At 47.2% G+C, this 12,916-nt stretch overlaps 1 protein-coding gene across 1 annotated transcript in view; it reads right to left on the reverse strand.

The window, feature by feature from the left end:
* mspo (M-spondin) overlaps window positions 1-10,139 on the reverse strand; it is a 31,421-nt gene extending 21,282 nt beyond the window's left edge. The window contains exons 1-3 of the mRNA XM_037428024.2: window positions 9,797-10,139; window positions 3,408-3,622; window positions 2,270-2,663 (exon numbers count right to left, since the gene is read on the reverse strand). Coding sequence (XP_037283921.2) covers window positions 2,270-2,663; window positions 3,408-3,622; window positions 9,797-9,989 — 802 coding nt within the window. The 5' untranslated portion in view covers window positions 9,990-10,139. The remainder of the gene's footprint in view (window positions 1-2,269; window positions 2,664-3,407; window positions 3,623-9,796) is intronic.
* Between the last annotated feature and the right edge of the window lie 2,777 nt (window positions 10,140-12,916).

The following is a 12,916-nucleotide window of genomic DNA, read 5'->3' on the forward strand; positions in this document are numbered from 1 at the left end:
TGCTCGTGAACTGCGGCTGGGGCATCGCCTGACTAGCAACAACCTTTCCACTGAATAAATCTCCTTTATATTTGGCGGAGCCGTGCCGGGTACCGTCCCCTATATCTTGCCGCTACCATCCTGGAACTCCGTTCTCGACATCTACTTTCTGCTATGCCGGACGCCCATCAGCGGACGCTTCCATCTGCTCCGGCCACCTGTCCAGGCAGTGTTCCTCAGCGGGAGCCTCCAATCTTCAGTGGAACAGATGACAACGACGTTGAAGATTGGCTCTCGACTTTCGAACGGGTGAGCGCTTTAAACAGATGGACGGACGCGGACAAGTTGACGCGCGTTTCGTTCTATCTCGCGGGTGTAGCCAGCCTTTGGCTTAGAAACCACCAGGCAGACGTCCGAACGTGGTCGCAATTTAAAACGTCGATTGTAGCAGTCTTCGATCGACCTGCCGTCCGAAAACTTCGTGCCGAGCAGCGTTAACGCACACGCGCACAAGAAACGGGTGAAACCTTCACAAGTTACATAGAAGACGTCGTCGATTCGTGCAGACGCGTGAACGCCGCAACGACGGAAGCTGAAAAATGTAAGCACATCCTCAAAGGTATTGACGACGACGCTTTTCAAATGCTCTTGGCGAAAAGCCCGACCACTGTTAACGACGTAATTAGCCTATGCCAAAGCTACGATGAATTGCGGAAGCAGCGAGCTCTGACAAGACGTCCTTCAGCGCACGATTTGGCATCACTGTCTAGTGTGACCGATAGTCATGACCAAGCGTCGCCAATAGCCAAAATAAAAACATTTGTCCGCAAAGAAGTGGCACGAGAGCTTTCCTTGGCACCGCGCGTTAGGCGGCAATCAGGTGGTTTATTTTTATTTCACGCATTTTAAACAAACCCTGGGAAACAAAAAATTATTCAACGTTGTTATCTTACCTTAACTTGAAGATTTTGTTATTTCTGGATAAAAGCTACAAGTATTGTATTGAATTTTTTTTCTAGAGTCAGTATTTAAAAAGCTGATAAAGCAATTTTTTTGTTAATTACCGTGCTTGGTAAATAAAAAAATATATATTCTGACGCGCTACATACAGTTATGAACAATAGTGCGCTAGTTGGAGAAGCGTAGCACTCATTTTTAATTTTTTTATTGCTTAGTGATTTTTAGCTGAATCGCCCTGTATATATAGTAGGTATGAACGTTTCAAAGGGCACTCTTAAATCCATCTGGTATATACAGTACATACACCACGGAAATCAATTAGAAATATGTACTTCTAGGAATTTCTAACCCTGCTTATTATTGCGAAGTTATCACTGTCCGATGGTGATTGTAGTGACAACCATATTTCAATGAAACGTCTCCCCTTTGCCGCACCAGCGTTTTTTCTTCTTTACAGACTATTCTGTTGGTTCAGGTCCTCGAAGGCTGTTTTGTCAACCACAGGCCCATTCATTCATTATTTTCGTATATTAAACAAATAAAACAAGTAATTGGCCCTTCGTATTTCTTCGTATTCAGTTTTTTTTATTTTATTCGTGTGATTGTGACGAACAGCCATTGGCGCGCGGCCGAGAGAGGGTTGTGCCCACACCACGCCAATTCTGCGCTATGGTTTTACTGTTCAGGGTTATGGCTACACATGTTCTAACGTGATAACGTTAAATAGCTCGTTTCGCAGAAGTCCCGGCATCGGCATTGGTGTCGTGGGTTGTGAGCGAAAATAAAAGAGATATATATCTTCTCCGTGACCGAAAAATTGCGATGATGCAAGTAAAATAAAATAAGCTTCGAGTTTAAGCGCCCTCCAGGTTTTTCTTTTTTCTACCTCCCCCCCTCTCTCTCTTTTATTTTACGATAATGGCGACCAAACATCCCAATAATGTTGCGCTCAAATAACTATTCACTCCACACCTTTACACTGGAAACCCGGGCACCAATGGGAGACCGGTGTGAGACACACACCATCGCTTCGTTTTCATGTTTGCATCCATTCCGGAGTTTGAGAGAGAAGTTCATTATGAAAGAAAAGCCCATAGAGGTCGGCCTGAATTGTTTCTTTCGATCGATCAACGGTGGTATGGGACTGCGGCATAGCTGCACCCCCCCCCCCTCTCCTTTTATGGCGAGCATTGCACACGTCAAGCTACCAAGATATTGAACCCTTCAGTAACCCTTCTCTTCGATAAATTGCTCAAACATCAAAGGAGGGAGCTCTTTTTGACGACGACTCCGAAATGAGAAAGTTTGCAACGGAGCGCGTGGCAGTTACCGTTTCCCGTCGGTGGCTTGCTCGTGGTACTGCTGGGTTCGGAGGAAGGTGCGGTCACCCGTTCACCGTCTGGCTGGTCGGTGTCCCCGTGTGCGGCGTACTCGTGCAGCTTCCGGAACTGGAACACGCCGATGCGAGGCAGCTTCTCGAGGTGCGGGTAGTGGAACGCGGCTCCCGGGTGGCTCGGCGAGCGGGCCGTGATGCGCGTCACGTTCTCGGGCGGCTGGGAGGGCCAGCGCGGCGCCGTGAATGTCAGACCCCGGTCGGTGCCGGCGTCTAGCGGCTGCGCGTCGGCAAGCAACGAATTGCGCCAGTGACCGCCCTCGCACAGCTCGACTCCATCGACTCCCACGAACCAGTCCGGGCTGGGAACTAGCCTCGACATGGCCGTTACCTGAGGGGAGATTCACGAAAAGGGATAACGGCTACTTGCCACACGATGCGGCCGCACGAAACGTTTGACTTGTGGAATTTTCACTGTTTCATATAAGAAACAGGAAATTTTCATCTTAATGTATAGCTGCCCTCCCATTGACCATGTGCGCTTTGTGCTATAGTTCTTTCAGTTTGTTGTATATATACCTTTCATTGGGCATACTGCATTTGGCATACGGCGTTTTTGGTGTCACCTGGCATACTGCGTGAGCCAGGTGACACCAAAAAGCACACGTACCACATGTGAGTCCTTTTCACGAGAAATATGATGATATTCTATTTATCTCAATGCATCGTCCCCCGAGAAAACGATTATGGCGATAAATTGGATTGACATGACTTAGCGCGGGCTTCATGAGGACGTGTGTACTTGTTTACCTATAGGCATGCTCGCACGCGGCACCGAAAGATTATTTTCAGATTTAGACTTAATTAACAAAATAGCTTAATTAGCTTTCCGGAAGTGCGCTATAGTTCGAGCGGGACACTGTAGTGGAGAGCTTTTTTTGGATTAATTTATAACGTTTGGGGTTTTTTTTATCATGCACTCAAAGCAACCGTTGCAGAAAGGTGACGCCCTCGAATACATAGTAGGCGGCAATGTTTCTCCGTCGATCGAAACGCAACTGCATCGCGGAGCAAACAAATCCGGCTCACAGGGAAGTGCGGAGGAGACTTCCCGAGACTTTGATGGCGCGCATACCTTGGAGTGACGTGCGTCGGCGAAGAAGGCGGCGCTCGATGCTCCGCTGCCTTTGGCGATGGCTGGTCCGTGGAAGACGTCCAGCACGCCCCCGAAGCCCTGCACCAGTTGGCTGCTCAGTCGGCCCACGCGCCCGTGCTCGGCAAAGTGGCGCAAGCCCTCGCTAGCCGAACGGCCCTCGCGCCAAACGTGCACGCTGGCGTCGTGGCTCACGCCTGCAGCGACCAGCCGAGCGTCATCCTGACCGCTTGTCCGGTCCTCAGCTTCAGAGAACCAAAAAATGAATAACCGGGACAAGAGCGTTTGAAACGCCCATTGCTCGTCGCGCGAGCGTTTGAGCTTGCCCATTCGGACTCGGCCACTGCGGTGGGTAAGCTTTCGAATATGGGGCTAAGAACTGGACAAGCAATACTCGCGCAAGAGGAAGAAATTACTACATGGAGCGCGATACTGGTGCAAAACAGTTCGCACGGAGTCTTAGCACCCGTGTATCAGGGCCCTTTGATTTTGCATATTGAATGATTACGCCTAGAAGCAATGTTTAAAAAATGGATCGTTATTTCCTCCCCTCCTGACGCCTTCTTTCTTTTATATTTTCATGAGGTGGGGGGGGGGGGGTGTACACTTGAAGGCGTAGCCGCGCGTTGTGCGGAGCATCTCAACCCTAACCTGATTGTACCAGTGACGTAATGCCTTTTTTTCTCAATTCCTTCAGCATGACTTCTTCGAACTACTATTGCTGAGTATTTACTGATTACTTGACGCGCGTCAGTGTGTATAAACGTAATATGTGTGTCTGCGTATATATTGATTTTATTTGTGATTAAAGACATTGCTTTATTTGTTTCGCTCTGGTATTCTTGCAATTTTTTGGCATGTTGATATATATGTTTTGCTGCATCACATTGGCGGATTGTTGTGAAACTTGATTATTTTTATTTTTGTGTAATTTCTTTAATGTTCTGTTCCCCCCCCCCCCACCTGCGTGGTCTTGAATGACCGCCCTATGTTCTAAACAAAAAAATTTACGATATATATATATATATATATATATATATATATATATATACGTGTCTGTGTGTGTAAACGACAAATATGGAGGTAGCCAGAGGGCAGGATTCACCTGCTCTTACACGCATACAAAACATTGATGTGTTATATGGTGCCTCAAATATGTGCAATAAATGTTTTTTATTGACAATCGCACAAGTATGAACGGTGAAACTTGAGCAATATTAGTGGGCGCTGTGGATGGGGTTGGCCGTTTGTGGGTATCGTTTGGTGCCGTGTGGGGTATCGTTACAGCGGACAAACAGACAAATGTACGGACAGACAGATCAAAATTTTTGCGTCGAAGTACCCCAAGAACGATTACCGCCTTTAAAACTGTAACTCTTGCAGTCCGAAGACGCTTCGCGGAAGCGAAGAAACGCGCAAGACGAAAATGTACGTGGTGACGCCACCTTCAAGTTCCCGCACCAACAGCCGTGACGTCACAGATCCCGACCTGCATAGTTCTCAATCAGCAAACATGACGTACGTTGCCTTACAAGGGGGACAGCTAGAGACTCGAGGCAAAGTGTTTCATGGAATTTCGTTGAGCCAATGTGGCCCAAATACTAAACACGCACGACACACACACACGCTTCGAAATCTCCAAGCTTCTATCTTCCCCTGGCAGCCGTTTTTTTCTGATCACCACGCTGACACTCTATGCGCGGATATATCTCAGCACCGAATTTAAAGATCAAACCTTGACCTCCAGTTTCTATTCTGTAAATGATGATCAAATTAACATGCAAAGAAAATATTCGAAACATACACATTGTTTCGTTTTAGTGTCACTTCGCAAGCGTTTAAAAACCACTTCCCTAAAAAAAAAAAGTAACCGCGTGTGTCCTGTAATATGACGTTAATTCCCTCAGGCTTTCAAAGGACCAAAAAGTAAATATTTACTTTAAAACCACCGGCCGTATATACAAGTATACAAAGTGTATTTCAGCACGCATACGTATATGTGAAACGTTGCGCAAGACATGGCATATGCAAGCTCATGCGAAGCAGCATCCACGCACTGCAAGGACGTGAACAACACTGTGCCGCCGTCAATCCAATTCGTCTTTCTTTTTCTTAACTTAAACGATTTATGCGGCAAGCATTTTGATTTTATAATGTCGACTTCCTGTCACTCCGTGTAGGCTCATGTATTTCTGTTCCAGCAACGAGAAAGGGAGTAAGATATTACTCGATAGAATGTCAGAATTTTTCATGCACGTATAGAACGCCAGTTATGCCCTCGTGTATCTTTAGAAGTTTATGCAAAGTTTAAACTATTGGCCACTTTCAAAGCTTATCGGCAGCGTGCTGGCATCTTCGACGTTCGCTTGACGAACACATCATCGTCTTATAGTGAAAGTGCGCCACGTGTTTTCTGCGAAGTAATAATAACTGTTGGGCTTTCACGTCACAAAACCACGCGATGATTATCAGAGACATCTGTAGTAAAGTCCGTAGTGGAGGGCCCGGGAAAAAACCAACCGGGGATTAAATGTAAGAACACCGGCCCCGTACAGCAGAGAAATTTTGCAGCCTCCACGGCGAGGATTCCATTCTGACTGGAAGCCTGACTGCGTGACACGTGCTATAGGTGAAGTGGTCCTGTCCGAGTGGGGACGAAGCTAGGTGTCATCGTCCTACAAGACGTTCCTCCGGGACTGCGGTTTGACTGTGGTGCTGTTGGCTAAGTATTGAGTGGTCTTAGTTTTAAGTTTTTGTTTTGTAGCTCTAGTTTATTTTTTTGCCTTTGAATTTAGCCCAATCTGTTGTACTGATATCGACCAATTCTCCTGGCCAGGCGCGATTCACCTGGTCAGCGTCACTGTCACCTATAACGAAGTGCCGTTAGGCAATTATTTAGGGGACAGTGAGGTCAGCAATAATGGGGTCAGCAGCATTCCTGTCGCACTGGTGCCTGGTAATGGAGGCTTCATCAAGCTCACGAACCCCCCCAGACTGTTCAAAACGAACCGAAGGCCACATCTAACCACTTTCAGACCATCACCGGCGTGCGCCTATTTGGACGAGTTGGCACAGTGTGTAGGTCACCATCTGTGTGCAGGATCTGGTTAAGTGTACTCGTTCGCGTCAACCCCGGTGAATGATTTTCTTCCGCCTCACCTTGCGTGTACTAAAGGCCTCGTAAGGGGCGTCGATTCCAAACTGAGTCCAGAAGAGACCCAAGACAGGCTTTCAGGAGCAGGCGTGATTTACGTTTACCGCTGTAGTCGCCCGATTAATAAAGAGAGGATACCAACCGAATCTGTCATTGCTAGATTTGTGAGTATACAACTTGCCCGTCAGAAATAAAGCTATGGCCTCTTATCTTTCACGTGGAGCCCCTCGCTTCCAGTCCAATGTAAAAACTGCTGGATATTCGGCCATAGTGCGGCAGGATGCAAACTTCGTTGCCGCGTCTGCAGCGAAAGCCACTCCTTAAGCGAATAATCAGCAACATCGGAAAAGTGCTGCCTTTGTGGAGGGAGTCACTCCGTAGACCATTCCTAATGCCCTGCTCGTTCTCAGGATCTTAAAAGTTTTACTTCAGGAATCGCCTAATGTTACTTCAGATATTGTGAATTATTCCTTGATGAACATCATGGATACCGCAAGGAATGAAAACTAGCTAAAATTATGCTGTTGCTGAAGAAACAAGACGGCGGGTACATATTGGCCAATTGCCTTGATATCAAATCTGGTGAAATCGATTGAGAGAATTATCCAAACTCGAATCAATATATTTATTCAAGAGAGGTCAATACTAAGCCCCTGTCGAATCGGGTTCAGGGCTTGGTGTTCAATATGGAATTCTCATGTTGATTTAGAAAGTCGTAACAGTTAGCACGACGGGACAACAAATATGTAGCTTTAGTTATTTTGGATATTGCTAAAACATACGATACTCTTAAGAGCATGGCATTTTGATAGATCGACTGGAATCTTTCAGTTTTCCGGCATACATAGTAACGTGAATTCACAAGTTTCTTGTGGACAGGAAGTTTTATTGTTTCAAAGGCGGCTTTTCATCGACTATGCACACACAAACGAGAGGAGTACCGCAAGGCTCAGTGCTGTCCCCGGTGCTATTTAATGTGCTAATGAGCACCATTCCACGTAACCAGGACATAACAACTTATGTTTATGCAGGCGATATCGCCTTCTTTGCAACGGCGGACACCATTCAGACGTTCGAACGACCAGCAGCGGTGTTATCTTAACACCTTGGAGAACTGGCTCGATGGCAATCACTTCCTACTGAATCCGAGTAAATGTGCCCTTCTTGTCTTCCCCTTGCGATACCCCTTGCACATCTCATTATGTTACCATTCTGAGGACGTATACCACAGGTAGAATCTATTAAATATCTTGGGGTAATTTATAATGCATCTCTTAACTGACGCCAACAGATTGAATGCACATATATATATATATATATATATATATATATATATATATATATATAGCTGTAGAAGGTTCACGAGCCTTCGGCAGGATAAGCAGCTACCGAATAGGCATGAGAAGAGATACACTATAGTATACTAATGATATATCGAAATCGTCTTATTCTAGAATTAGGATGCGTACTTTTCTCTGGTGCTCCAGCCTACAAAATCCGGCCTCTCATTCGTTTAGAAAGGGAATCGTTACGCTTATGCCTTGGCCTTCATAAGAAGGCTTCTATAACTGGGTTTTATATGAATCGAGAGTTCCTTCTCTTTCGTGCAAGTTTCGTATCTTGACCATTCAGACGTTTTTTTAAGAATTCACGAGTCACCAATACACGAGTCGGCGACCGTATTTATATCCTCTCCGGAATTATTTTTGCCATAGTTTGACACCACACAAATTATATTTGTACAACGTTTACTGGACCGCTGAATGTATGTATGTGTGAGATAACGCCGACTATATATAGCGACAATTCACCTCATGTGTATATTCAATTTGACGACATTTTCCATAATAATGCAAAGTTACTCCCCATCACACTCTAAATGGTTTAATGCAAGAAAACATGCAGAGCGTCGAGTGTAATTATTGCTACAGATGCATCACAGTGTGACGAAAAGTCAGGTGTTCATCCCGAACTTGGATTTGGTCCCTCCGACTACCTGATTTCATACCCGTTGTCGTGCTGAGTTCCTGACAATGATACTCGCCTTACGAAAGTTAAACACGGAAATTACATCGGCTGTTAATTACATCAGACAGATTCTCTGTTTCTTTGCGCTGCACTTTCTATTGGTGCTGAACCGCACAAGTACGTTTCGTGCATTAATACCCCCCCATTTGAGAAAAGTTAGATTAGTTTGGGTGCCGGGTCATAAAGGGCTGCTCCTAAACGAAATGGCCGATTATTTAGCGAAGTCATCAATAAGTGGACCAATTTTACCGTGTTTTCCACCGTCCGCTTATGAAACGGCTGCGCGATTTCGCAGGCGTACTACCATTATGGAAAGCTTTGCAGGTATACATCACTCACGAATTCCACAGAATATCGGCACTTACTACATCCCTGGCACCGATCATTTTGTGACACACGTAAAGTAGAAGTCGCAATGACAAGGCTGCGCTTTCCAGTGCCGAAAGTTAATTTCTACCAACATATATATAGGTCTCGCCAGCCTCTTTCTCCAATGTGCGCTTTCTGTGGCAAGCCAGAAACAATGGATCATTTCTTTTTGGCATGTAGGCGATTTACTACAGCTCGTAGATCCAAGTTAGGAAGTATTTTACGCGCTATGTGAATGAATTTATCTATGCCCGTGATTCTGTCTTTTGGAGCCTCTGGGTTTGCCAGTGCAAAAGTTTGTGAGGCTGTTCGTATTTATCTGAATGAAACCAAACGACCAACAAACTAATTTGTATTATTCTTCTTCTGTGTCGACATTTCACGTTAGGTTGTTATCTAGGTAATTATCTAGGTAATTATCTATTACTAATACAAAATGTTTATATTTAAATGAGCACCAAAATTTCATTCTAAAATTTGTAGCGTTTTCATTTTCTAACTTACTCTGAAATTGAAGATTTTGTAAGACCACTCAATCATTGGCCGATCCCCCACAGCGGGTATGAGCCAAAAGAGAAGGTCGACAAGGAATCGCACAAGATTCCATCTCGCAACCTTCGGGTGAGCAGCGCCATATAACAACTTGTTCATAGCGGCGGGTATTTTCTGCATAGATGTGCGGTATGATAGTTGAATTTATGCGGAGCTTATTTGTTCGGCACGTCGTGCACTGCCCATGTGGTCTCGTTGTACCTTCTCTGTGGTGAGCTCTTCGGATGCGCGAATGACTGCTGTGTGGCATGCGCTGTACAATACGTACCGAGGAGCTGCGACCACTGAGCGGGTGGCCGCCACACCGGGTACTGCTTGGGGAAGCGACTGGCCGTCCAGGCAGTGGCCAGGGTGACGCGGTATTGGGCCAAGCCACGGCACGCCTCTTGGCACGACGGGCGCAACAGAAGCAGCAGGAGGGCGAACCGCAGAGCGGCTGGAGTCGGGCGCCGTTGCGCCATGACCACTTTTGTCCGACTGCGGCGACCGGCCGCGTCCCTTTTATAAACACGCTATGCGGCGGCGCTTCCTGGCGGCCGCGTACCTTCGGACGTGCGTCAATCCCGTCTGTTGCCGAGGGACGCCTCGGAGTGTGCATGGGCGTTCGCAAGGAGGGGAGGAAAGTTTGAATACTTTCGATGCACGATCGATAAGCTACACAGCTCGATTAGCACGATCGGAAACCGCACAAGTTTCCGTCCGAAACGGCCCCCAGGATTGCCGACTTTGCACGTTACAAATCTTTGCCAGTCGGGTCACGGCAGCGAAAGGGTATACCTTTGTTGAATATGCCCCCGCCCTTCCCACGAGCTTGATGCACCCGCCCCCATGCAAAATGTTTTGCGGATCCACATCCTTGGTTCTGCGACAGTTGTTATTATTTGACTATTATTTAACACGTTATACGGCATCAGGCATATACACCAGCTAGGTCAAAAGCAAGTTGTCAACACTTCTCTTTATTTGTAGAACGGCAGTGGGCCTGGAAAAGAGAATTTATCATGCTCATACACACACGAACGGTAACAGGGCGTGAGAGGGAAAATGAGTAAAGAATAGTTTCGAATTAACTTGGTTGACTCAAACGGTTACCGTATAGTTTATTTTTCGACCGCTTTCATGATCTATTACACTTCAGTGGGGATAAACATGAGATAAAGAGAAACGCGGGCCTGCCACCCCTCCCGTGCAAATGTATATCCCCCCTTCTCCTTGCATTCTACACGCTCAACCTGCGCCCTTACCGAGAATGAATATCGTCGCGCCCTATTTCGTCCCGAGGACACTGTTTTATTACCCAACTAATTACGTGAGCGCTACTGTACGTAACAATGCAATTGCATTCATCACAGTTTTATAGACTACGCTAATTCATTTTGAAGGGCCCGTGCAACACCTTTCAAAGTCATGAAACGATAACCTGTATAAAAAATGCCGATTGGCCATGTTGGTAAAGTTCATGACAAAAAAAGGGCAACTTGCAAGAAGTCCGGCCGTGTTTTCTTTCTTTGTCTTCATACAAGTCGGGCTTTTTTTTTGTCACGAATGATAACCTATTCCATAGTGAATGTTTTGCCGCAGATGATTTTCGAATCCGCCAAGTGTGAGTGCACTGATCGCAGTGATCGAACAATACAGGAATGGAACCGTCTACCGGATGATCTCGTCAATGAAACTGATAATGAATACTTTTTTTCTTCCTTGTAACAACTCCTACAATATCACTGCCACTAAGAATGGTTTGCTGTCTCGAAGCGTGTGGGTGTTTACAAATGCATGACTGAGACGTTGTTTTCGCTCACCAATATTCGAGTTTTTTTTTCTTCTCTTAAAATATTTTGAGTGCTGTTTTATTTGTTGAATCTATTTTGAGTGCTGTTTTATTTGTTGAATCTAAACAGCTAGCTGTTTGCTTCCCATCTTCAAGAAAGCCAGGGACCAATTAGGCCATTGTGAGAAGCACGTACCTACGTCACCACTCACTTTTCTTTTTTTTCATCCGTCGTGAAACATTCTGTTCTTTGAATTCGACCAAAAGGAAGGGGGAGATGCTATTCGATTAAAATTTGCCTCGCTTTATGGGCACTGCAGCCGTGGGCGGGTGGTTGAAGCCTCCTCTGCATGAAGTACTGGGTTCGATCACTAGCGCTGCCGGGCCGGGGTGTATCAGAATTTTTTTTAAAGGGGAGGGGGCACTAGCATTCACCGGTTTAAAGTACCCCGGACTGGTGCTCGGTGTCGCGAGGGTGGCTTAATATATGTAATTTGACGTGCCATAATTATACGAAGGACGCCGTAGTGGATTGCTCCGGCAATCTTGACCACTTCTGTGAACGTGCGCTGACGCCGCACGGAACACGAAATTCTAGCATCTTTCCTCTATTAATATGCGACCACTGCAACCGGCATCGAACCCGCTATTTTTCAGTTCAGCAGCCGAGCCCCAGTGCTCGGTTGCCGGTGCCGTTGTCAGATAGGAAGGAGACGCGGCGCCGAAACGCTTTGTCCCAGAGTCACACTTAACTCATCAACCCATCATCATCCTACGTCTGTCCCGGCACCGCCTCCCCCCAGGGTTGTGTGGGGGGAAGATTTGTTTCGGGCAGACGGCCATGCCCTGGCAAGGGGGCCACCATTCGGCGCCAGGCGCCAAACCGACGCGGCCTGCCTCCCGGCATACAAGCCAGGGAGGCCCGACAAAGGGACTACCCTCCGGCGAAGCAACTTCAGTCGCAACGCGCAAAGTGAACGTACCCTGGCAGGGTGGGCTATCGCAGCGCGTAGGGTGCGCTGCGGTCATGGCCCGTCTCCTGACCGCTAGGGCCCATCGAGACTTGACACAGGGGCTACCCTTCGGCACGGTAGCTCTCGCCACCACACGCAAAGTGGACGTACCCAAAAACATGGCAGCGGGACAGCCCTCGGTCGCGGTAACTTCAGTCACCACAACCAAGGTGCCCGTGCCCTCACACTGTCGCGCGGCTGAGAGCCTGCGACGACACCCCCTCAGGGCGGATGGGCTATCGCTCGGCGTGAGGCACTTTGCGGTCATGGCCCGTCTCCTCACCACAAGGGCGCAGTGAGACACAATCCGTCCTGTGGGGTCTACGGGACTACTATTTGGTGCAGAGGCCAGTGCCGCTGCACGCAAACCAAACGTACCCACGGAAACCGGCACGGCTGAAAGCCGGCTTAGTCCTTCTCGAAGAAGGGAGCCACATTCCGCCTCGACGAGTAAAGTTGCCGAGCCTACAGAAGGGGCCAACACGGACCTTGCGGGTAAAGCCCGACAAGGTGACAGGATCACCTTAGCACATGCAAAGCTCGGGTGAAAGACCATACCGACCAAACTCGGGGGCGACTGGCTCACTAGGCCTAGTCGTGGAGC

The sequence above is a fragment of the Rhipicephalus microplus genome, chromosome X (assembly GCF_043290135.1).
Source record: "Rhipicephalus microplus isolate Deutch F79 chromosome X, USDA_Rmic, whole genome shotgun sequence".
Taxonomy (NCBI): domain Eukaryota; kingdom Metazoa; phylum Arthropoda; class Arachnida; order Ixodida; family Ixodidae; genus Rhipicephalus; species Rhipicephalus microplus.